Source organism: Natrix helvetica (genome assembly GCF_964273705.1).
Source record: "Natrix helvetica genome assembly, chromosome: 2".
In the NCBI taxonomy this organism is placed as follows: Eukaryota; Metazoa; Chordata; class Lepidosauria; order Squamata; family Natricidae; genus Natrix; species Natrix helvetica.
Genome location: NC_138552.1, coordinates 270,512,785 through 270,540,028, shown reverse-complemented (window position 1 = coordinate 270,540,028; position 27,244 = coordinate 270,512,785). Strand labels below are relative to the sequence as shown.

Sequence of the window (27,244 nt, the reverse complement as noted above, 5' to 3'; positions counted from 1 at the left end):
CCAAGAGTAAATCCGAAAGGTTAACTTTTAAAATTACTGAAAAGTCTATCAGTTCAAAAGTAAGGGGATGAAGAGAGGAAGCATCTCACCGCACCGCCGCTGCTTCCTTCAGTTTTGCGTTCTCCGATCGGCATGGGGCGAGACGCAGGCGTGTCCTCCAAAACTGCTCCCCGGTGCCTGGAGCAAAGCGGAAAAGCCCCTACCAGCCGCCGCCGGTGCCAGAGCCTTCCGCGAGCCGCTCCTTCGGCAGGGCGCCTCTTCGGGGCGTCCTGTGCCCCCCCGAAGGCAGGGGAAGCCCACCGAAGAGCAGGAGCGGGCAAAGTCCTTGCCCGTCGCCGTAGCCGCCGGAACTGGAAGTCCAATCCCACCACTGGTTGATGTATATAAGGAGTGTTAAACTCATGACACATTGTCACATGGCGTATCACAACATTTTTCCCCTTCACTAAACCAGTGGTAGGTATGGCCAGCGCATGACACATCCGGCCTACAGGCTGCAAATTTGACACCCGATGTATATGAATGTAGTATCATCTTAGATATTCAAGCTAAATCTTTAAAAGTGCATAAAGTTATTTCTTTTTTAGGGACGTTTTGAACTTTAAAAAAAAATCTAATACTTATTACCAAAAAAAAAAAAAAAAAAAAAGGAGGCTGCTTTACTTTCTCTAAGACTTATGAATTATATCTATATAGGCATTTGTTTTTCATCTTACTGTGCCCAGGAGCCAGCTTGCTCACAGCTGAGTAAATTGTCCTGAAGGAGTCAGAACTCATTTTATGCACCAAGATTAGGCAGTTTCTACAGAAATAACGTTTAGTGGTTAATTGGGAACACTTAATAATGTTCCTGAACAATTCAAGTTGCTCTATTTCATTAATTTGAAAAGGGCTGATTGGCTTCATGACATTTTGCTGGATTACTTTATTGTGCTCCATACTGTTGTTCAATACATCTTTTTCTTAATTGATTTCTTCTTGTCCAGATTGTGAAAAAGTATTCATTGTCACAAATTCATTCTTTGGTAAGAAAAGTGCTGCTAGCAACAGAAGAAGGGACTTATATCGTCTGCAATAACAGAGGCAATTAACTGGAACAGGAACATTTAGAGCAACTTCCTTATTCAGGAAAGCTTATGAAACACTGGATTTTTCTCTTAAACAGGTAGACAGATATCTGCAGTACTGCTTCCTTGGCTATTATCTATTAATCTCCTAGTTTTACAGCTGTTCTCCTTCTCCTAATAATCTGTGATGTAATGTAATTGGCTAAAGAAAATATTAATTGCTGTGCATTCACCATCATGGGCTGTGCAGCTCATGGCCCCAGCTGAAAATCAAATATTTTTTTCCAATTTGGAGCAACTGACCTTTTGGAATAACATTTATGGCCTAAGAATATTTACAATGCTCCCCTTTGACCTCACACCTTGCTTTAATGTCATTACAATTTCCAGCTGGCTTGCTTATGCAGTTTTATGAGCTCGCCATAAAGTTGAGCTTAGTGGCAATGAAAGCCACTCTGAGCAATAAACTAAGAGGCCCTCCAAAAGATCCAGATAGCATCCTATCGGAAGGCAAGGAATTAAGCTTCCCTCTTGGATAATGCAAAAGAGGCAGACACCCTGAATGAATGCCTGGCAATATTTTCAAAGTAATGTGGCTCTTTGTCTCTTTGGAGGTGAAGAGAAGATTCTCCTTTTTCAGTCAAAGTAGTTACGCTTCACTTGAGGTGAGAAGCTAAGGCAAGAGTCCTTCTGCATAGAAATCCAACTTTCTTGAAGGAGTTTTCCATTAGGCAAAATCTGAGAACTTTTTACTGGTAAAGGGTGATTTGATTTATTATTTTCTAACATAATTTTGGTACTGCTGTTTTTAATTCTTAAAACATTTGTGTGCTATTCCTACCTGCTCTAACAGACGTTAGGCTGGAGAGCAGAACATAAATGTTTATAAAACTATTGGAAGTGTGTATGTTAGCATGATTTACACTGATAAACATAGGAGCCATTTCACGTCAATGCCTCAAACTGGAACATTATTTGCCTCACCTTTTAAACATAAATCCCACATCTTTGAATTAAAGATTATAGCCCATAATAATACAAAATGGTCAGTCATCTTGAGGGTAAAAGTAATCTGCAGCCCTGATCTACTGAAGTTGTCATTTATATTAATGTTTCAATTTCTGCATTGCTCCTGAAAGTGTTTTTAAATGTGAGATGCACTACAGACATTGCTAAAGTAATAAAAAAAAGTTAGATACTTAATCATATTCACATTCTAATTTTGCTTCAAGGAGTTCAAAGATGTTCTTAGGTTCAGTTATTTTCATATCAATCCCATGAGGTAGATTAAGCTGACAATGTGTATCATTTGGACAAGAAACACAAAAGAAAGTCTTGTGGCTGCTTTTTAAAGATTGACAATTTATTCTGACAGAACATTTCACAGCCGACAATAGGTTTTAGCAGACACAAATCACATTTTCAGAAGTCAGCTTAATCTTTCAGATGATTTGCAAAACAAGAATGAATTTAAATATTCCACCTTTCTATTCAGAAACTTTCAATTTTCCACTGAAAAATGTGCAATAAGTATAAAGCTAAGATTACAGTGAGGGAGAATGAGAATATCGGCAACCCCTGCCTCCCAAAGTAGATACACAGTGTACCTTTCTTGTTCACTGAAAATTAAATTCTGGTTCACTGAACAACTGGACAGATAAAAGCATTTAATATTCAATTAAACTGGTTCAGACAGGCCGCTCTAAGAAAGGTATTCCTTAACTATTTCTAACATGGACAAAGCTCCATTGTCTTTGTTCACATCAGTGTTGAAAGCAATAAAAAGAACCTTGATAGTAGAACTTAAAAGACTAGCAACTTCATATGGGAAGCATAATGTTTTTACATTTTCTTAGCTAAATGGTTAACAACTGAGTGATTCAGTGATGACTCTCTAATCTAGGCCTTTCATATCTAATTCCAATTTGCTTGATGCAAAGTCATATTACAATACCATATGGAGTTTAAATAGTTTCAGCATTAAGTATAAGTAGGAAAGTTTGGGGGAAAAAATATCCACAGGAAGTTTTCAGCTAAAGGAAATGTTAAAAGATATATGTATAAAAAATGAAAGTTGAGTGTAATCCCGAAGGAGATGTACTAATAAGAGGCTGATATCTATAGAATGTACCATATTTTTTGAACTATAACATGCTCCAGATTATATGATGCACCTAGCTTTAGGGGAGGAAAACAAGAAAAAAAATCTGCCTCTGCCTCCCAGCAATTTGCCTTCTTGCAGCAAACAGTAAACAGCCTGGTCAGCTTCAGCACAGCCTGATTTAGCACAGGCACCTGATTGGGGGTTGGATCAGCCTCCCAGAATACCACCAATCAGCTGTTCCAGGCTCCAGGGATTGCCACCGCCCATCGGTGCTGTTGCCGCCCATCACGGCTGCCACTATCGTTGCCTCCGCACGCCCCACGTTCGGCCTTCACATGTCCTGTTTTCGGCCTGTTCCAGAGGGCAGGGATTACCACTGCCTATACCCGCTGCCTGGAAGGGGCCAAAAAAGGGGCACGCGGAGGCCGAAAATGGGATGCACAGAGGCCAAAAATGGGGCACACGGAGTCGGCAATAGGTGGCAGCCGCGATGGGCAGCGACAGCGCCGATGGGCTGCAACGATCCCCGGAGCCTGGAACAGCTGATCGGTGATATTCCAGGAGGAAGATCCAACTGCCAATCACCTTCTCGTGCTAAATCAGGCTGTGCTGAAGCTGACCAGGGTGTTTGTTGTTTGCTATAAGGAGGCAAATTGCTGGGAGGCAGAAGCCGAAGGGTTGGGGCTGGAAGGTGGGCAGGGCTTTGGCAACATTTCCTCTATAAAACACACAGACATCTCCACCCACTTTGGGGGGGGGGGGTGCGTCTTGCAGTCCAAAAAATACAGTAAATTACAAAGATTAAAACACAAAAGAAAGTGAGACTTGTAAAGGAAATTAGAAGTAACAAAAAAGACTGTTTTGGCTATGTCAAGAAATAATAGACTCAAAATTTGAAGGAAATAGATTTTGATTGAACATCAGGAAAACAATTCCTAACAATAAGATCCAATCAGGAACAGTCTGCCTTTAGGTGGTGGACTTTGTTGGAGATATGCAAGTAGAGGCTGCATAACTATCTTCTAGGGATGCTATGGAAATTGATCCCTACATGGTGATCTCCAGGTATATCTGTTCAACAATGATTCCATAAGTTCCACAATGTAAATTTCTTCTGGGAAAGGCGTTTGAACTTACTGCTCTTAGACTGGTCACAGATGCCATCTTCCATCAGTGAAATTTCTTTACAAGATGGGCAAAGCCAACATTTTCCACATCACTTTAGCTAACACTCTTTGTGAAAAGTTAATGAAATAAAAAATAAAATAAACAATGCTGCCTACAGCTTGCACAACTGTCAGCTACTTCATCTACATAATTAGTTTTCAGTTTTTTAAACAAATACTCAGTTAAGAAATAAGAATGGCTATTGCAAGTATCTGAGATAAATAACCAAATTCAGTTTACAGAGTTTAATCTACATTCATTTCTCAGGCTTGTAGGGTCTATAAAAATCTTGAGCCATTTTGAACTACAAAGCTCTTCCCTAAATATATATCAGCAACTCAGGTTTTAGCTACATGGAAGGGCATGCTTGTGACAAAATTTTAGTTAAACTAATATTTAACTGAATCAAACAAGGAACATTTCTGACTATTCTAAATGACTACAACAAGCCAACCAGGAAGTTCATGGAACTAGAAATATGATAGTTGTTTAACTAATTGCAAACATGGTTATAGGGCTGCCAAAGTATAGTATAATCATTTAAAATACAATCCTATTTGACTTCAAGAGGAAGCCTCCTAGAAATGAGTGGGCTCGGAAAAAGAGAATTATAGGAAGAGTAGGGACAAATATTGTACATTCCAAACACTTTAGAAAAGCACAACAAAACCTGAACTGGAATGCCAACTATAGGTTAAACATATACCTAAAATAAATCTTTAAATATATATTTAAAACATTTCACTTTCGCTGTTGTATGAATGTATGTATTTATTCTGGAATGTATGTATTTATTCTGGAATCTTAAAACACATGTGTTAGCATAATGCTGTAATGCATAATCTGATTATTTTTAATAATAAGGAAACATGATAATAATGTGGTTTCTGTTAGCAATTCAAATATTTTCAATATGTATGTATGTATGTATGTATGTATGTATGTATGTATGTATGTATGTTACAACCCCTGGTATGCCTAAATATGGGAGGAAGGTCACTACTCCCTCATTTCTGTCCTTTGGCTTATCACAGAAGACCATGCAGGCAGAAAACCATATTTTTATTTTTAATGTTGCCTTTTTATATTTGTCTTGTAGTAATCCCAGTAAGGGTATGGCTAGCTGTTGAGAGCTAATTAGCTCGAAATAGATCTATACTAGTCTCCCTTTATTTATTTATCAGTACAAATACAAGACATATATATATATATTTGAAATCAAGAGTTAACAGGTAGGTTTGATAGTCCTGAAATGGAATCAGACACCTAAACTTTAAAACTGATTTTAGATTTCCTGTAGAGGTCCAGTAAACAACCATTGGAACAAGAAGCTGGAATGGATAAAACATTTGTACCAATCCAGTACAGAATTTACATGGGGTGGGGGGGGGGGTGGGGGGAGAGGAGGGAATGAAATTTTTAGTTCATTGGATATATTTCTCTGGTGAACATTGGCATTAAAGATCCTAAAAAGTTTTTTGCAGAACAAATATGCTATTTTGTTTTGCATATTTGAATCAAATGGTGCATTATGTATTTTAAATCTCTGTAATTCCATTGTCTTTCTCAGTGTAAAATACAGATATGTCTATACAGCACACTGTACAATGAATTCTTTGTGCAGTATATCATATGAAAGGTGGACATATTGTGCATTGTCCTGGTTCTTCTCTTTTTTTCACAAATCATAAGATCACTATCAAATGGTCCCTACTTCCTCATGCAGTAACAAATCCAGAAGCAGAAATATAAAGTTTTGGTTCCTTTGGAGGAGAGCTTGCTCAAGACTGTAATTTCTGTTTTATTTACACTGACTCAAGCAGACTATATTGCAAGCAAACTCCCGCGTTAGTCAGCAAAATCACTGAAACTACATTTGATTCCTACAAAAACTGAAGGTCCTCCAAATCTCCTATTCTAGCTAGAATTATCAGTAGAATCTTTTTTTTTTTTGCCTCTGACTTTAAAAAAAAAGATCGCTTTTCTTTTCTTCTTTACTAATAGTAGAAGGGTTGGAAAGAGATTTTCAATTATTAAGAAACATTTGTCATTCTAAATGACAAACATTTTCATAAGTCAGCTAAACTCACAATATCTTCAAATCACACACGATTTAGCTGCATTCTTGATTCACAACCAAGTCCAGGCATATTAGGCTAAGAGAAGAGAGAAAATACGACAAATTCAAGAAGATTCATATTAGAAATCATGGGAAGCTTTGATTGATTCAGCTATTGGAAGCACTGCTAAAGCTTCAGGTTATCAAATGTATTTCTGCTTTTAACACAATAGAGAAATTTGAAAGCTATTAGAGGGAAAAGTAAGATTAAAAAAATATTTGTATGCAGGGATATTTCTATTCTGTTTTCTATTTATGCAGGATTTCTTTAAACCTCAAATTTTTATTTTTACAGTTACAAGTCTCTAACAAATTAACTCAACAGGCTCTCAAGCCTTAACACTTTCATGTGTTGACTTTGTATATTAACATGTACTATACAGTAATATAATTGGTTTGCATTTTGCTTATTATGGACATATTACATTATGGTACAGCATTATGTACAAGATAGTTCCCTATGGCTTACTTTAAAAAATATATAAAAAAACTTTCTGGTTTAGAATTGTGTGTAAAAAGAGCCACTGTTTTCTTTGGCATGGAAATTTACATTCTGAATCCATACTAACCATATGATTCCTGAATGCAAGCAGTTATCAAATTCTTCCTAGCTAGATTTCTGAAACAAAGCTCATCACAAGCTTTCAGCCTAAGGCAAGCAAGCCCAACTCTCCAGTAGTGCTAGATATGCTAACACCATAGCTGCCTTTTGGTAAAGCAAGAGTTCTTTCAAGTCAAATTTGACCCAGACAAATAGTCTTCTTGGCAACAGTTCAGAAATACTTTGCCATTGCATTTATTCTTGATTTTTTTCCCAACTTCCTAGTCTAGTAGAAAACCTAGGATTGCTTGATATTCTTTTGTTCAAACAGCAATCCGGTCAGTCTCTTAGCAGCTCTCTTAGTTTCGGTTTTAGTACAGTTTTTAATAATATTTTAATCTGTATCATTTTAATGTTTTAATATTTTAATTATGTTTTACTTTTTTATAAGCTGCCCAGAGTCCCCTCGTAGGGGAGATGGGCAGCATAAAAAAACTAAATCTGGTCCAACCCTGCTTAAGCTTTTCAAGACCAGTCCAGGTTGACTAATTGCGGTAGTCTTCTGTGATGTGTTTTGGTGCTTAGATCAAATCGTGTACCTTTAGTAAATGCAGTTTTTTCCACAATGGACTGTCTACGTATAAGAGCACCCAAGCGCTGGGTATCATAATCAATGCTGAGATTTTGTTCTGAAATGTTCAATATTGTGTGTGCCAAACAAATCCCAGATGCAGCCTCCAGAAGTCCACCTGGGAACATTGTGGAATTTTACTTCTAGGTATAATTCAAGAAACCAGTGATCTCCTTTCAAAGCCTACATGGACTGAGTCCTGTCTACCTTTGAAAGAGCTTAGGCCAAACAAGATCTCCTTGCCCAAGGCATGCCTGTGAGTTGCTGATAGTTTCTCTCTTCAGGAGTTGTGAGGAGAGGGAACTTTAAAAGGTAAAGGTTCCCCTCACACATAAGTGCTAGTCGTTCCTGACTCCAGAGAGCAGTGCTCATCTCCGTTTCAAAGCAGAAGAGCTAGCATTGTCCAAAGATGTCTCCGTGGTCATGTGGCCAGCATGATTAAATGTCGAAGGTGCACAGAGCACTGTTCCCTTCCCACCAAAGGTAGTTCCTATTTTTCTACTTGCATTTTTACATGCTTTCGAACTGCTAGGTTGGCAGAAGCTGGGACAAATAACGGGAGCTCACTCTCTTATGCGGCGCTAGGATTTCGAACCATCGAACTGCTATTTCTAATTGACAAGCTCAGCATCTTCGCCACTGAGCCACCTGATACCTTTGAAATAGCTTACGCCAAACAAGATCTGCTTGCCGAAGGTTTGCCTGTGGAGTTGCTGACAGTTTCTCTCTTTAGGAGTTGTGAGGAGAGGGAACTTAGAGACCAGCATTCTTGGTGGAAGGGCTCCTCCTATTGAATGCCCTTCCAGCAGACAGAAGAACCATGTTCTCACTCTCTCACATTCAGGAAGCTTTAAAAACCATGACTTTTGGATACTAAACTGAGGGTGGTCAAAGATACTAGAGTATGTTGACTTTTTGATTTTGATTCTATATGGCAATATTGTTTTATGATTAGAGAATTATGTTTGCTGGACATTTTGATAATTTTTTTATCTCTGTGTTGTTTGTGTGTTCTTGCCTGTAAGCCCCACAATCAAATGACTGAAGTGACCTGAAAATTCACCAAAATCCTGTTTGACTTCCTTGTGACCAGATGAAGCTACACAGCATTTCTCTCAGCCCCTTTACTTTCCTCCTGGAATTTTGCCCACTTATTTATTTTATCCTAAAAACCAAATCAATCAATACAAAATCTAACTACCTTAAACCAGCTGCACTCTGTTAGAAACAGGACATACTGTATATCAAAATAAAAGGAACTAGAAATACTAAGCTAAGAAATTATAAAGTTGTCAATAGTGCAGTGATGGGTTGCAGGCGGTATGGGAGCCTGCCTGGAGCACCGGGTACCATTCCAGTACAGTGCTCCGGAGGGCTCACCCACCTGCCCAAGCTCCTTACCTGTCCTTTAAGCCTTTGACGCTTCTGTGCACGCACATGGTGCATACGGCACCTGCGCGACGCTCCGCCGAGCAGCTGGAGTGTCGCGGAGGCTTGCGGAAGTGTCGCAGGCAAGTACGATGCATGCGCGCACTGCACACGTCCATGTGGGTGATGCCGGGCCGCCAACCATACCGGTTAGAACGGAATCCGGATCCCACCACTGAAATAGTGATGGTGCTAATACTATTAATCTCCCAAGGCCTTCTTGAAAGGAGATTCCTTGGGAGATTAATGTGTTTTTCATGTGCATCTAGAAAGCCATGAGAATAGGGGCCATCCATGCTGCAAGGAGCAAGCTCTTTCAGAAGTGGGGAGCTGCTTCAGGAAACTGCATTATCCTGTTGGTGTAGCTTCTTAGTAGGTATTCCTTAAGCAGGACAGAATTGAAAATGACAGTGTTTATCCCTTCAACTCCTAGGAAGTGGCAGAAAATAATACAGCTCGTGCTATCTAACTCTAATATACAGGAATTGCTATAATCCTTTATTTCTAATTACAGTAGCCACTCTGCCCGGGCAAGTTGAGAAACAAGTGATATTTACCCTATACAGTATAAACTTTTAAGATTAAATTTATGTAAGAGAAAATAAAAAAGAAATACATTATTTACACAAAGGGGGGGGGGGAACTCTTCATAGTAATTATTAAATATAAATAAAAACCTGCCCATAGTTGCCCTATGGTAAGATGAGCGGCCAATAAATTTTAACAGTAAATAATAAATGGAATTTAAAAAGAAAGTACAACTGAACTTTGCTCACAAGAAGAAGGAAAGGTCTCTAATATACAATAGATGCAGTGTCAAAAATTATCCTCTTCAGTTGGAAGCCCTTTCAATCAGCAGCAGGTTAATATTCAATTATGGTGGCTTTCTTAAATCCAGTAGATAAAAATTTGATTTTCCAATTATGAGAGCATGCATAGCTGGTAAGTAAGTAACATATTTTCAGCATAGATGAGAAAAAGTACCCTCCCCTCCCCATACTCTCTTGCTGAAGAAGTGTCCATGGTCTGTTGTGTCTTCGGTTCTTTTTCTGAACATGTTTTAGGTTCAGTTTCAGAACTCTAAAGGCAATGTGGTAATATTAATAAAGGCCTTGCAAATAGAGTGAGGGAGAAGAGGAGTAAAGAGAACTTTCTACTTGCAGGAAACTCCACTTTTTATTCCATCAAGGCCTCATTGATTTATATATTTAAAAAAAACCTTACTTATGTATATTGGGGGAGGGAAACCATCAAATGTCAAAACAAAGCTTTATTCCACAGTCAGCATTTCCACAGGCAGTAGTAAACTCCAAGGAAGAGACTTAGTGTTTCAAAACTGGCTTTAGAATGTTTCCAAAAACTTAAATACTTTTTTGTTGTCCAGAAGCAAATACCTGAGCTGAGTACAACAATTCCCCAAAATGCAAACATCTCAAAGAGAAGACCTACCGCATTCACCCATCTCCAAGTACTCCTACCTTTTTGTTGGTGTGGGGGCTCCGGAGGACACATGGGTAACCATGGCATCATTCATGTTAACGAGAGGCCGAGAAGGGCTGAAATAGAAAATGTTTGTTGGACGTTAAGCTCCAGAAAGACAGAATAAAGGGGAAATGCTTACTATTGGTTACTGAAATGCTATCTCCCTTTAACCCCTACATGGCTTCTTTACCTATTTTGCTGCAAAAGCAAGAACTCCTGATCCAGGAAACCCTGCCTGGCTGTTGCCATGCTTTTTCATCAATTTCATCAGAACCATTTCCAAACAAAGAAAGGCGTTAATGTCACAGGCATTACAGAACTTGCTATAAGTGACGTAGAACCAGGGATGGGTTCCAGCCACCATTACTACTGGTTTGGCGCCCCAAAAATGCTGTGCTCCGCGTGCATGAGCACTTGCACTTAAAACAATCTGCACATGCACACAACATTAAAAAAAGAATTAAAATTACATTTTTTTCAATGAAGATTGTTCTGCGCGTGTGCAGAACAGAAAATCAAGATGGCACCACCAAGGATAGAACCAGTACGATCACGGGTCCACCAGAGTTACTACCTATTCGGCCGAACTAGACCGAATAGATAGGAACCCACTTCTGCATAGAACTCTTGGCGGAGAGTGAAATGTAAATAATTTAAAATATATAAAACACCTCACCTTTGCACCTCAGGAACAGGCAAACTAAAAAATCTACTAGAGAAGTCACTATTTGCTTATGGGATTTTACAGGCCCTCGTAGGTTATTATAAGGAACTTCTGCTCTCAGAAATCAAGGCCATGAAAGTATGGAAGGAATCACCCTGGTGAGGTCTCAGAATAGTTATGCAATTGCAAAAATGTTCATGAACCCCCCCCCCAAAAACCCCAACAACACTACCACCACCACTACTCCAGGTCTCCTTACAAGTAAAATCACGATTGTTGTTCGACATACCAAGTTCTGCAGAAAAAAATGAGCCCTTTAGTCTTTCTAATCTTATTCACGAGAGTAATTGACAGATGCATCACTCTCTTTTTCAATAAAGATCTTGGAACATGTCTGAAGACAGTTATGTGGCGTTTGGAAGAGTCTTCCAATTATAGAACCAAAGAATGTGTTTTCTTTGCAGTAGGTCAACGATTAATCTCTCTTCCTTCCACATTTCAATCAAGAATGCAAGGAATGCACGAAGAAGTGAAGTTCAAGCACTAGGCTGCTCTTTTAAAAAGTAATTATTTCTCAAATCTATTCTATCTATTAAAGGCTTGTGTCAAATTGTTTGCAGTAAAGCAAAGGGCACCCCAAATTAGAGGTCAGATTTAGAAGCCTCAGTTGCCTCTAAGACAAGCATGCCTTGTCCAAGATGTAAAATACAGTGTTATTGCCTCTTCACCAATCTAAAATCTATGAAGCTACAATCAGTTCGACCACTTATAAACTGTATACCGTCTACCTTCACTATAGCAGATTTTAATTAAGAAACAAGAACAATGTCATTGTAAATGAGAGCATTAGGAATTATTGAGGAAAGATTTTCTGTCTTGTGGAAATGTATTTTGTTTTCGGCTAGAATTAAGAATTCCAAAATGAATTTAAAAACAAACAAACAGAAGTTTGTTGCAAAATCATCAGCTGACCTGAGTTTTCAAGCACTTCCACATAAATATTTCCTGCTGATTAGATAGAATTATAGACTTTGAAGGGCCATTTAGGCAACTGAGTTCAACCTTCTGCTCAGCACAGGTATAGAAATTAAAATATCTCTGATAGTTCAGCCTCTTCTTGAACATATCTTGCAAAGGAAGGCAAAGGTTACCAAGTTGAATAGATCCCGCTATACACTGAAATATTTCTACAAATGAATTATTTGAAACAATAAAAGAATTAAAAGTATAGCCTGCATGCTTCTAATAAAAAAAATGTACATGAGAAAATAATCTACCCCTTAGATCACGTGTCTTCTAGCTGCTTTATGCGTTATTCTACTATAGAATTAAGATCTTTTCATATAGAAAGTTTGGTTTCCTGTAGGCATGAAAGAACAATAGTGAGAAAAACCAATACTGCTTTTTTTGTTTCCTTCAAATGCTAATTTGTATTGCTCTTGTTATCTTAGGCACCTGATTTATAATATTCGACAGTGAATCATCTCCCAGCCATTCCAGATCCCTACATCTCTATGGCTTTCAGACTTTTGATCCCTGCTAACTCTTGATAAGCAGGGATAAAGTTTAAAAAAGAAAGGGATTTCATTGCCAACAGCATACTAGACAATTAGCCTCTTACTGCCTCACTAAACTTTTTCTTTGTTAGTTAATTTAGTTGATTAATGAATTGATCCCATTCTGTTGTAAAAGTGTGGCCAATCACTGTTGTCTAACAAAAAACTAAAAACAATGGTATTTGCACAATCAGCATCTAGTTACAGCACTATTCAGCACTATTGAGAGGGGTAAATGAATTTATCCTTTGAAGACAAAGGGTCAGCAACATAAGCAATCTCCTGGAAGTCTCCTGTTAACCCACCTGTGGTGAGTCTCCACTTAATAGCAATAAGAACCCCATTCAGAAACCCCAAGCAGATAAGGCAGAATTGCCATCCTACAAGATTTTAATTCTAACTCATAAATAATGCCAACCTAGTACAAAAGTTGATATTGCTCTAATTGCACAAGAAAAGCAAACAAAGCAGTCTGGAAACATGTATGTTATTATAAAGCCAACCATTCATAAACTTGTTGTTGCTCTTGCATACACAAACTTACACACTTCTATCTATAGAACACCATTTCTGTAAGAACAAACACACCCACACACACAGCTTACTTCCTAGAGTTGAGACTGACTAGACCAAGGTCAACCAACTGGCCTTGTGCCTATACCAAGAACTGACAGTCTCCTGGATTCTAGCAGGTGGACAACTACACTAAACTGGCTCACAATGGGTATAAAGCAGAACCCCAAAATACCATCATCTTCACCCAATCTCAGGTATTCTGAGATGTTCAGCAGAGGCCCCATTCAAACTGCCCGTCACCAAGATCATTTTAGATCACTGAATTGGAAAGTTCTCCCTCTATGAAATTCTGCTGGCAGTTAATCAGGCCCATTTCTGTAGGCTTCAGAAAAAAAAAACTGAGTGGTGTTTTTATAGGCTTCTTCTTGAATTACATTTTGGACACTGTTATTCATGATTGTTGACCTTGCTGGTTGCTCTACTGCTTTATGTACTATTTTTTTTACATTAGGTTTGCCACCTCAGGAAGATTCCATCCTAAAAATACATTTACATGTGTAGGCTTGCAGGAAAAGGTTGAAATAGTTTTGTTTAAAAGATAATGCAAGAGTCAAATATATTCCATTTCTTATTAAACAAGCCTGAAAAGAAAGATGTTAATATATGAAGGCTATGTACACAGAAAGAAATGTTTAAGATTATGTTGCCTTTTAGCTTTTTTACAGCAAGAGAAATCGAATTTCTCCTTCAGCTCAAGAGCTATTTTCATCAACAATGTTGGAATGAAAGTGAAAAGATGACCCAAACACTGAAAGTTAATGTTTGTTGTTTACGTGTGACCTGGAATGGACTCTATCATGCAGCCTGCAGAGAGTCCTAAGAGCTTTTCAGAGCCAGCAGAAGAAAAGTCACTTTGTACTATAACTGGCATCAAAAGATTTAGGTTGGAATGTAGGGCCATTATTTTTACACAACCATTCTCTGTGTAAAAATCACAACTTTAAAACATAACTAGGAGTTGAGTTCAACATGAAGAAAGTTTTATAGAGCCAACGTTTCTGAAAAAAAAAGAAATCCACTCCTACTTCCAAATTTCAGTTTTTGTTACTATACTTTTGCATAGAGCACTTTCGCTTATCTCAGAACTGAATGAAAATAACCCCTCAAACTGAAAGCAGGCACTTTTCATTTTACACAATTTGTATTCTTCTTCATGAAACGAAGACTTACAAATGGGCTATCAATGGCCTACTTATCTTAAGCCAAGCCAGAGAAGGTCCTGGCTTTCCACTAGAAAGTGGCAAGAAGATAACAAGGCTTTGTGTTTGCAAGTGCTGTGGTCTCGATATTTTTGTGCCTTCAAGTCAAGCTAAACCCTACTGTCAATTAGTTATGTACTATCAATTAGTCATAACAAGTCCATGCAGTTTTCTTGGCAAGATTGTTAAGAGTAGTTTGAAATTGCTTTCTTCCTAAGGCTGAGAGAGAAAATGACTGGCCCAAGGTCACCCAGCTGGCTTTGTGCCTAAGGCGCAAACTCATAGAACTCACAGGTTCTGGTTTCTACCCTAGTTCCTTTAATTATTCCACCAAATTAATTCTTGGTCTCATTATAGGTTATTACATTTGCTTTTGACATTGGTCAAGGTACGAATTATTCTGGGCCATGCAGTATTTCCTACCAGCTGCAGAAAGCACAGGGATTGTCAAAGCAAAAATTGTATTTTAGACATATAGAATATAAGGGAAGTACAAATAGAATCCTGAAGTATTACTGAGAATTAGGCATATGGAGAGACATCTAGACGTGGATAGAGATGCCCAGTTCATAACAATTCTTATGCAAAGCCTCCTCTGGGGATACTTGAGGAAGATGTTAAAAAAAAAAAGAAGTGGGCTTCACGGCATGATTAAAATCCTAACCTTATCATGTACTTACAGCATACGACAATAGCTTAATGTCTATCTTCTGGAATCCTTCACATCAAAACTTTTGTTATCACAGTTGGTGAACTGTCCAGAAAAGGGAACTAAGCAATATAAAAAAGGAGAGATGTATGGCTGAGAAAGTTACCCATTAAACAAGAAAGTCTGACATTACTCTAACATGAGCTTATCAGAGCTATCTATGAACAGAGCAGTATTTTATTCACTGAAATAGAGAGACGGCAGCTTTCTGCACTTAAGACTAACTTGATGGTCCTATCGATCATTGGATAGCAGAGCTAAAAGGTTTTAACAGCCACACATGTCAGTAACCCAACCAAACACATCAAGCTCAATTCCACTGAAGGAGAGTGCATCCAGATTTCCACGATTTCAAAAAGATGATAATGATATATCTCACCTGAATGCATTGTTAGATTATTTTTAGTAATAAAAATAATCAGATTATAGTTACAGCTAACAAACAATGTAACCTAATTAAGTCAGTTTACCCCAAAGACAAGGACCAAGTGTGGGCTAAATTTTTCATCAACTTTACAAAATGCCCCAAAAGTTTTTTTTTTTAAAAAAGGTGTGGGTAGGAGAGAGTGGAAAGAAAACTATTGATGTAGAATAGATATAGAGGGAAAAAATCAGAGATCACTAAATTGCCATTTGTATTTAATCTTTTGAATTATTTTTCCTTAACCCATGTCAAATATTAATATCTATCTTCGTTCATTTCTCTTCCAAGAATTAGTTTCCCCCCTTTTGCTGACAGGAAATATAAACAATTGACCTTGCATTTTGCTGATTGCTTTCCCACCTGCTCCAAGCCTGCTTAAGAGACTGTGAACTGCTACTTCACAAAGACTTCATTCCTGAAGCACTTCAAACCTGGCTCCAAAATTAGAGTTACTTAGATATGCAGGAAGTTACTGCTTTGTGCAGCTGTTCCATAAACTACCCTTGAGTGAATCCCCATCTCTCCTGCCATTGTTGTAATCTATGTATAGCTAGAGGGGAAGGAAGCCCCCGCTCCCGCAACTTTTACTACAGCTTCATCCTTCATATCCATCTCTATAACCATGAGCTACTAAGAATTACTGGAAAAGGTAAGAATTTATCAATAGCATTCAAAGATTATTTGCTTGGCTCTTGAGGAAGAGTCCCTAAAAGTGCATGCAAAAGCCTTCCTGCCTTAAAGCGGCACAATAAAAAAAAAACAGAAGCAAGTAAATACAGCAAACCTTCTGTGCTCAATGCAAAAGCCTCTGCTTTCCCTTTCCCGAAGAGGCATCCAAAGACACTCCTCCACGGTTGTCTCCAAGGAAACAGAACTGGCACGTGATGGAGGAACTTATACATGCAAAAGGCTGGCTTTCAGGGGAGAGGAAGCAGGTACCATCACAACGGTTCAGTGGCAAAGCAATTCCCTCTTCATTCCCTAGCTAGCGTCCCTCTGCACAGTCAAGGTGAATGGAGAGGAAGAGAAGCCCTCAACAACAAACACGGGGAAACAAAGAGAGAGAGAGAGAGAGAGAAAGAGACAGAGAGAGGGACAGAGACAGAGACAGCCAGAGGCAGCTTCTGCTTCAACTGTTTTTTTCATGGAATAATTCATTTCTACAGTTCCCCTTTAAATAACATAAAAGGCTATGTCGATAAACCCTTAAACAAAAAGCACGGACAGCTCCTGGTTAGTTCTATTTCCACTGATTCTTAGTAAAGCTACTCATGAATATATAAACCATAGTTATTATCCTACTGAATAATTACAGGTTTTCACTGAGCCTTGTAACCACAAGATTAACACAGAATTTAAGTCCCTCCCAGGCAATGAAACAATAAAGAGTTCTGACATCAGCCAGAAGTTCATCTACATCAATTTAAAATTCAATTTCTCTGACAGCCCAAAATCTTTTTGAAAGCAGAATAGAGAATGTAGAAGATGAAAAATTAAAAAAAAATTTAAAAAGAAAGTCACCTTACATTTATGGGAGCAAATTCAAATTCAGGCTTCACAAATTATTACCAGGCTAGTCCCAGAGAAGGTGCCAAAGCCAGCATACCATTAAGAACCAGAAGTAAGAATGTGAACAAAGTTTTGGCAGAAAAGAAAACTGGCGGTCACTTATTCATGTGTGCAGCTCAGTTTTTGCTTCTATGATGCAGGAGCCTAAGCCTAAATCCTAACATGTTAAATACAAGAAAAAAAAATCAAGGACACAATTGGTCCATTGCTGGGAGAAAGTGGCAAGAAGGTGACAAGAAACAGAGAGAAAGCAGAACTACTTAACTCGTTTTTTACATCTGTCTTTAAACAAAGGGAAAAAACAGTCCAACCTATAAAAAACAGCACCACAAAAAACAGATTAGGAACACAAGTTAAAATAGGGAAGAAAATGGTAAGTGAGCACCTGTCTACCCTAGACAAGTTTAAATAACCAGGACCGGATAGATTACACCCCAGGGTTCTGAAGGAACTGGCAGACGAGATCTCAGAACCACTGAACTATATCTTTCAGAGATCCTGGAACACTGGGGAACTACCAGAGGACTGGAAAAGAGCTGAGGTAGTTCCCATTTCAAAAAAGGGGAAAAATAGATCCAGGAAACTACAGACCTATCAGCCTGACCACAATACCAGGAAGATTCTGGAAAAGAAAATCAAGCAACAAATCAGCGAACACCTAGAAATAAACAAAGTAATAACCAAAAGCCAATCTTATTGCATTTTTTGACAAAGTGACAAAATTAGTGGACCAGAGGAATACTGTTGATATAATTTACTTGGACTTCAGTAAGGCATTTGATAAAGTAGACCATAACCTACTACTAGATAAAATAGAAAAATGTTGGTTAGACAGCATCACCACCAGATGGATTCATAACTGGCTGACCAACCCCACTCAACGTGTAGTCCTCAATGGAACTGCATCTACATGGAGGGAAGTATGCAGTGGAGTACGCCAAGGCTCTGTTTTAGGCCCAGTACTCTTCAACATCTGCATCAATAACTTGGATGAGGGGATAGATGTGGAACTCATCAAATTTTCAGATGACACCAACCTGGCAGGAATAGCCAACACTCCAGAAGATAGGCTTAAGATACAGAAGGATCTTGATATATTTGAACATTGGGTACTATCTAATAAAATGAAATTCAATGGTGAAAAGAGTAAGGTTCTACATTTAGGCAAGAAAAACAAAATGCACAGGTACAGTATAGGTGGTACCCTGCTCAATAGTAGTAACTGTAATAGAGATCTTGGAGTCCTAGTGGACAACTATTTAAATATGAGCCGCAGTGTGCAGCAGCTGCCAAAAAAGCCAACACATTTCTAGGCTGCATAAACAGAGGGATAGAATCAAGATCACGTGAAGTGTTAATACCACTTTATAATGCCTTGGTAAGGCCAGACTTGGAATGCTGCATTCAGTTTTGGTTGCCACAATGTAAAAAAGATGTGGAGACTCTAGAAAGAGTGCAGAGAAGAGCAACAAAGATGATTAGGGGACTGGAGGCTAAAACACGAAGAACGGTTGCAGAAACTGGGTATGTCTTGTTTAATGTAAAAAAGGACTAGGGGAGACATGATAGCAGTGTTCCAATGTCTCAGGAGCTGCCACAAAGAAGAGGGAGTCAAGTTATTCTCCAAAGCACCTGAAAGCAGAAGCAATGGGTAGAAACTAATCATGGAGAGAAGCAACTTAGGAGAACTTTCCTGATAGTTAGAACAATTAATCAGTGGAACAACTTGCTTCCAGAAGTTGTGAATGCTCCAACACTGGAAGTTTTTAAGAAGATGTTGGATAACCATTTGTCTGAAGTGGTGTGGGGTTTCCAGTCTAAGCAGGGGGTTGGACTAGAAGACCTCCAAGGTCCCTTCCAACCCTGTTATTCTATTCTAAAGTTCTAGCCAAATATTTGTATTTTCTCTTCAGTTGTAGTTTCATGGATCTGTCATAAACCTACTCCATCTCTAAAAATCATTGGGGCCAAAGGACAGCACTGTGCCAAAGGTTGCCTTTCCAAAAGTAAAAATGAGGTGAGGGTAGGACAAAAACTGCATTTGGTTTAATTTATGGGTTGATCAAATAATGCTTAAAAATAATTACTGTCGCATTGAAAAAATAAACATAATTTTTTCCAAAGGACTATAAGAGTCACATCCAATTGGCTTAAAACAGCATATGGCCCAGGGGCACCTTTTGCCTCTCGTGCAAGATTAAAGGGACAACCACAATTCAATGAGAGATCACCTGTTTTTTATGCAGGCTGAATTCATACCACATACCTGATTAGTCTAAAATGGTGTCGGGTAGTTTTGTGATTTGGCATGGCAACTTAATTGATTTATCATATTGTGGTAATTTGGCCACACTATGATACCATGCTATTGTTTGTACATGGTAATTGTATTTTATTAACCTAGGTTTAGAGGGTCAATGTTGTGCAAATTTTATAATGTTGGTTAATTCCTGGGAGCAAAAAAAAAAAAAAAATCTCAGTTCAAAAACAGCCTTGGAGAGCTGCTGCCAGACAAAGTAGGCAGTGCTGGAATGGATTTGGTACCAGAGGATAAATTTATTTATTCAAGACATTCAGTCTGGAGTTGTTACATAGCCACAGCACAATGATAACTCCACCAACCCTGGCTGGTAGTTACCAGATGAAAATGAGGCGGCCTTCTCCAGCTCAATTATACTGTTTTATAGCCATCTGAGATTTCAGCATGTTTTGGAAAGTGCTCACATTAACTGGCATTTACAAGACCCATTAAGGTCCTGCAATGAAAATATGCTATCGACAGGGTGGGAATGGGGCATCAGTACTTCATTAAGCTACAAATAAATATCTAAATATTTTAAAGGATTTAAAGATGTTTTCTGGCTAAATTTCATATAGTTTATCAAAATGACACATTGCATCAGAGATTCACTGAGATTCAGATCAGTTCTATCTTTCACCTATGAACCTATTATTCCACCTCATCCTTGGGGAGCAAAGAATGATTTCCAAATGTCACAGCCATCATAAAATTGACATTTAACAGACGTTATGCTATCATATACACGTTAAGGCTTTCCCCAATGTCAACAGAAAGAAAGAATCTTGTAACAATTGAGGGTTAGCATAATCTAAGATTATTAAATTAGTGCGTGTTCATCAGTAAAATGTAGAAATCACATCATTAGAACATTACCCTCAGATGTGGCTGCTTGTTTCATTCATTTCATTTAACAAATTACATGATTAGTTTTTTAAAGGTACTGATACACAACCGACCAATTCAGGCAGAACGCTGAAAATTGGTTTGGCATTTCGAGACTAGAGTTTTTAACCTTGAATCTTCCTTCTTCCTTCTCCTTTATAGCATTCAGTTACTACAAAATTCCTTTCTAATCTTTACAGAAAGCACATGTGTCCATAAACAAAGGCTGGGAACACTTTTCATTTAAATGATAGCCATTCAAACCACAGTTTGCTAGAAAAATATAAATAGGGAAAAAATTAGGTCCACTTCACTGGACTTTTTTTTTTAAGCAAAGCTTAAATATTCATTGCTTTAAATTCAAATTCCTTCCGTTGCTATGATCCTTTTTTAATTAATTCCAAAACCAGGTGAAGAAGAGCAGTTGTGTTTTAGAAATGAAAGAAGAAATAAGTCAGTTAATAGCCTAAGGCTTGAATTCATAAAATCAAAGAGTGGGTTAGCATTATGTCTGGATGTTATCAGTATCATCCGTCAAAAAAATATATATAAAAAACTTAGCGAGGGAGAAATCTAGTTTTTCACAGTACGTTCTTTCTCTAAGCCAAATACTTAAATCATATTACACAAATCAGATATGTCCAAGACAGTGATGAGATGAAACAAGGGAAATTCAGAGTCGTCCCCTGAAAGAACTTGGAATTATAGGAAGAAATAGCCTGGGAAACAGCATAGCGCAAGAGATAGGCGTATAGACTTTTGTGAAGATTGTTAAGTAATTAAGCTCCCCGTTAGAAGAGCGAGTATGCAGAGAAGCGTAATGAGAGTGATATGGAATAACACACACAAACCAGCATACAGAGACACTGCATAGTATAAAAATATAGTAGTTTACTATGTATAAATATAGAGGTATTCAGAGTCCGGTTAACAGTCCAAGTCATACACGATTCAGTAATTCAGTTATCAAAATATTCAGTCTAACACACAAAGTATAGCTAAACAGTAGCAAACCACAATACCTCAAAAATACACCGACCAGTGTCTACCAAAACAGAGAGAGAGATCTAAGAACCATTCTGGCTCCCTCTTATGGCTGCTTGAGGTAACAAGCCAATTACATCTCTGAATCATTTAAAGCAGGGGTAGTCAACCTTTTTATACCTACCGCCCACTTTTGTATCTCTGTTAGTAGTAAAATTTTCCAACCACCCACCGGTTCCACAGTAATGGTGATTTATAAAGTAGGGAAGTAACTTTACTTTATAAAATTTATAAAGCAGAGTTACAGCAAACCCCTACCGTCCACCATGAAAGCTGGAACACCCACTAGTGGGCGGTAGGGACCAGGTTGACTACCACTGATTTAAAGTAACAGTAAAGTAATCATAGCTTATGTACATTGCCAAGCCAAGCCTAGGGTTACATCCCTAACAAAGATCATTATTTTTCTTGCTATCTCCCACTTCAAGAAACATAAACCAATTACTGAACTTCAAAGCAGCATGAAACAAAGCAATGAAAGTGCAAGCAACCACATGTGAAGGGTCACACTGACAACAGAATGTCTCCAGACTCCTTTGCCTTCCCTTGCCAACAAACAGATAAGATACCATGGAACCTTAGGGTGTGGGGGGGGATCAGTCCTAGGTCTCTTGCAGCTGCAGGATGACTCAAAGCTAACTCCCTGCTTGAATTCTCCTCCTGGCCTGGCTGGGAATTTCCCAACAGAAAGTGTCATTAGTTCTGTGTCAATCAATTTGGGACAAGACCACATAAACTACAAAACTGAAAAAAAAATCTGTACCTAATAAGGTGGATTTAAGAGAATGTGTAAATTACTGATTCACTGTATGAAAACAAGCAAAGTTTTGCATAGAATCTTGAGAAGAATGAAGGTTAAATCAAACTTGGAGATCAAACATAAACATTTTGCTGTATTTATTTGCATTCTACTGTAGGAAGTCAGTCACCCCCCCTCTCCTAGAAAAATGAACTATTTTAGGAAATAGTAAAAGGGCAGAATATTTCCCCTAAAAGGGAGGCAGAATCTCAGCCCCCACCTTTGTTAATGGGCCATTAAGGCCTGGGCCAGTCTACATAACAAAGATCTACCTCCTTCAAGCAGAACCATAGTAGGAATTGCCCAAAGCCTTTTCATTACATCATCACCCAGCAAGGCTCAACCAAACTTGGGACTCAAAACACAACCTACAAAGTTACCCCTACATGACCCCATGAGAGTCTGACGACCAATCAGAATACAAACTCAAATTCAAAAGCCCAGAGTGGGCATAAAACTGAGGCACTCCCAGCATCTCTTCCTTTTTTGCCCAGGACCTCAAACCATGTGATCCTGTCCGCCATTAAACCATCTTTCCAAGCAGCCTCCATGTTTCCAGTGTCTTTTTTCCCTACTTGGAACTGAACCCAGATGGACAATTCTTTCAACACTACCTTACTGTTTTTATAAATAACTCAAGGCAGTGAACCTTCCTCCTCCCATTTTCCCCACAACAACAACTCTGTGAGGTAGGTTGAACTGAGAGAGAGTAACTGTCCCAAAACGATCCAGCAAATCATCACGAGCTTTTAAATATTCAGAGAATGAAAAGCAGAATAGTGAAAACCTCCTTTGTGGCAGTTTAGAGAATTTCAATAGTATGCAGTTATCCAAGGAGGAAATGGCTTGATTATTCGTATGCAAATACAATGACACCTTTATCTCTTCATCAGTCTCTTTGAAGAGCAGCAGGAATCATCCAGGAATCCCTTTGGGATTCACATTTTAAACCCTTTCTTCTTTAAAAGAAATACTTATATGATTTCTTACATGAATGTCCAAAAAAAACCCATCACCCCCTACATTATACAGATGCCACCTTTGATGTTAGAAATCAGGATTTTATTGATTCATTTTATAGTTGTGTGTGAACATTAGAATCACTTTGGAATTTTCTGAGGTGGGATGTGCAAGATTGCAACAGGCTTTGTCAGCAATTGCCTATCGCAATAGCACTTAGACTTATATACTGCTTCACGGTGCTTTACGGCCCTCTCTAAGGGGTTTACAGAGCCAGTATGTCAGGGGTGTCCAAACTTGGGAACTTTAAGACATGGCTGGCTGGGGAATTCTGGGAGTTGAAGTCCACAAGTCTTAAAGTTCCCAAGTTTGGACACCCCTGCAGTATATTGCCCCCAACAATCTGGGTCCTCATTTTAACGACCTTGGAAGGATGAAAGGATGAGTCAATCTTGAGCCTGTGAGACTCAAACTGCTGGCAGTCAGCATAAGTAGCCTGCAGTACTGCATTCTAACCACTGAGCCCCCATGGCTCTTCTATAGGCAACCCTGAAAGCCGATGTTTTGAAGGCAGTCTGGTTAATTGTCAGGCCTTTAGTTCTGTTCCTTTTAGGATCTTTGGCCTGCCACACTTTTTATTAAATTTCATTAGTGTAGTAGTTGGGAGGGGGGAATAGAAAGGAGTAGGATTGTGGAATGTATTGTTATGGATTTTCTTAGAAGCTCAAGGTCGTCTTTTGTCTCCGCACCTCGACACCTGGCCGGAAGCAGAGGGGTGTACATGCCAGCGTGGAAGATGAAGATTGGACCATGTGATGAATTATGGGGTGTGGGGATAGATGATGAACTTTCAACTGGGTGAACCCACAGGATGTACATTAGAGTTGAAATTTCACAGCATAATGCCAACATGTCTGTCTTATTAAATTGGAGTTTTAAGGATAACTTTGCTTTGGACAATGATTTAATCCTGCATGATATTTGGAACGCTGACATTAATAATAACTCATTCAATGACTTTTTGGAGTTACAATAGTGCTAAACAGGTGATTAGGGCCAGCCCTTGAAGATCCAGCCATCCTAGCAACTTCAGAGTCACGTGATTACAATCTAAGCATTTTGTAACTGGCTCATGCAATGTGTGCAGTCATGTGATCATGATTTGCAATTCTCCCTGCTGGTTTACCACAAGTATAAATCAATGGGGAAGCCAGTAGGGAAGGTTGCACATTGGTCAGGTCTCTCCCACTTGCACAGCCCATCCAGCTATTCACACACCCCCTCCCACCCAACAGCTGCAACCCAAAACTCCACCATGTCTCCTCCGCCATTGATCTGGTAGTTAAAAGTGGCAGTGGGAAGTTTGTACCTTTGGACGTTCAAAATTCTGTTAATTTAGCCTTTCAATAAATCAGAATTAGCTCATCTTGTTGTGTTTCCTCTCTGGTTTACCCAGCAGGGCTGACATCAATCTTGAAAGTACAACCTCCCCTGCCTTATTTCAGACTGATCAAATAGGGCAGATCCTTCCTCATTTTCTTCCTAGGACCATTGGGGGGTCCTCTCCCTCTTGTCTGATAGTTTCCTAGGCAGCATGTCTTCTTCTCATCCCCCAAGGACATTCACACATTCCATTACACTCCTGTATCCTCCCCCGCCTCTTGCAGCAGCCATCCAAAGCCCCACTGTACTCAAGCCACACCTCCCACACCACTCCCACACTATCTGGCAATGGACACCCAAACAACTGAATTTCCCCACCACTTGTGCACCCATGTGCATCCTCTCTCACCCAGTAGCAGCTACTTACCAGCCTGCATGCCTGCTTGCAATCTACCTTGGACCTGCAACTTCCTGCTGGCTTCCCCACTGATTTTGCTTGTTGGAAGCCGGCAGGAAGTTGGAAAGAAGTGCTCACTTAATTAAGGATGATCATTACTTAGTAACAGCAATGGCAACTGCAGGGATTGCTGTCACTAAGCAATGTGGTCACCTGGCATTGCACTTTATGACTGCATTGCTTAGCAACAGAAATTCTGGTCCCACTTTCCTTCACAACTTGAGGACTATCTGTAGTAGAAAATCAAGCATGTTACAGCTTGCCACTGCCGTGTCTGTTGAACATCTACTTATTTATTGGACTCTGATGTTCAAGCAACTTCAAAAAGACTAGGTGGCTCCAATATTTAAAAGGATACATAATTTTACAAAGAAACATGATTATCTGGACAAAACAACATAAATAACATGCAGAGAAAAATGGCTGTGGGCAATTGTAATTGCCAGGGGCAATCCTGAACACCAGTCCGGGAACAGAGCCTGTTCTTAAGAGACTGCCAGAACATTTGAAGGGTAGGAGTAGAATGTGTGTCTGAGCGGATACTGTGCTAGAAGTGCTACAACAGAGAATGCACATTTCCAATCTGCTCTTACTCATTGTTTTGAATAATTTTGCTGTTTATTTTCTGCATATTTTGCTGGGCATGCTTCAATGCTAAAAATAATGTGCATGTTTTTATGTTTTATAGGAGCTAGTGGGTTGAATTTATTATTAGTTGCCTTGGCATCTTATAAATAGAATAGGAATGACAGAAAGAAAGAATGAATCAGCCAGTTAACCGATGCATAGTACTATATAGCAATAGCACTTAGACTTATATACCGCTTCACAGTGCTTTACAGCCCTCTCTAAGCAGTTTACAAAATCAGCATATTGTCCCCAACAATCTGGGTCCTCATTTTACCCACCTCGGAAGGAAGGAAAGTGTCTCAACCTTGAGCCGGTGAGACTCGAACTGCTGAACTGCTGGCAGTCAGCAGAATTAGCTTGCAATACTACATTCTAACCACTGCATCACCACGGCTCTTATATAGCATTCTTGATTGCACATATGATCTACAGTGCTTGGGTAAGGCAGACAGCAGAACCTCTAATTTCCAATGTTAATTTCCTGCAATATTTTTAATTTCTCCAGCCAGTCAAAGCTGTCAGACCTCCTTTCTTGCTTGTGGTGTATCAAGATGCCATTTTATTTCCTGGTAGGACCAGGCTGGCATATTAAGCGATTTTTAAATGGGAGACTCTGAGTTTACCTATAGCCATCAGTCCAAATTTTTGTTTTATTATTATCATTATGAATTCTACTCTTTAGCGATAATGAAGAGCTACATCAGGAAAGTATTTGTGCCCAATTTATTTTAAACAGTAGTTAAGCTGGAGAATCATGGCAATTTAACAACAGTCTAAAAACAGAAATAGTATTTTTTCTAGTACCCATACAGAATTAGGAATTGAATAATTTACAGCATAACTTTTATTCTGAATTTTAAATAAGCCCTGCTTTTTATTTTATTTTTCTCTTCTCACAATTCACATTTGAAGCATTCTAGCAGAGCTGCAATCCAGAGGAAAAGAAGAGTTACCTACTTAAGGATTACTCTGGTGACTGTCAAAAACATCTGAGTATAGGTAGTTCTCAACTTACAACCACAATTGAGCCCAGAATTTATGTTGGTAAGTGAGAAATTTGTTAAGTGAGTTTTACCCTATTTTACTACTTTTCTTGCCGCATTTGTTAAGTGAATCACTGAAGTTGTTAAGTTAGTAACCTGGTTGTTAAGTGAATCTGGCTTCCCCATTGACTTTGCTTGTCAGAAGTTTGCAAAACATGATCACATGACTCTGGGACAATGCAACCGTCATAAATATGAACTAGTTGTCAAGCATCTGAATGCAAATAATGTGACCATGGGGATGCTGCAACAGTCGTAAGTGTGAAAAATGGTCAAAGTCACTTCTTTCAGTGCTGTAACTTTGAGCAGTCTTTAAATGAACTGTTGTAAGTAGAGGACTACCTATAATGTTGTACTGAATTACAACAACTAATAATTGTATTTCAAATAATAACTTTAATTACGAGGCACTCTTCTTTATGTTGAATTACAACTATAGATAGCCAACCAAAAGATTTCACCTACTCTGGCCGTTCCTTCCAGTTCTCTATTACCAAAGAATAGAATT

The 27,244-nt window shown here is 38.8% G+C and overlaps 1 protein-coding gene across 9 annotated transcripts in view; it reads right to left on the bottom strand.

The window, feature by feature from the left end:
- DTNB (dystrobrevin beta) overlaps positions 1-27,244 on the bottom strand; it is a 130,761-nt gene that overhangs the window by 52,130 nt on the left and 51,387 nt on the right. For 5 of the 9 annotated variants that reach the window (XR_014174472.1, XM_081942365.1, XM_081942366.1 and 2 more), the window contains exon 10: positions 10,536-10,613. Coding sequence is in view for 6 of the 9 variants with exons in the window: in XM_081942365.1 (XP_081798491.1) it covers positions 10,536-10,613 (78 nt within the window). In the remaining 3 variants the exon portion in view is untranslated. Of the gene's footprint in view, positions 1-6,428; positions 6,495-10,535; positions 10,614-27,142; positions 27,224-27,244 lie in introns of those variants that run through there. The other 4 variants (XM_081942369.1, XM_081942368.1, XM_081942367.1 and 1 more) reach the window with 3 other exon arrangements.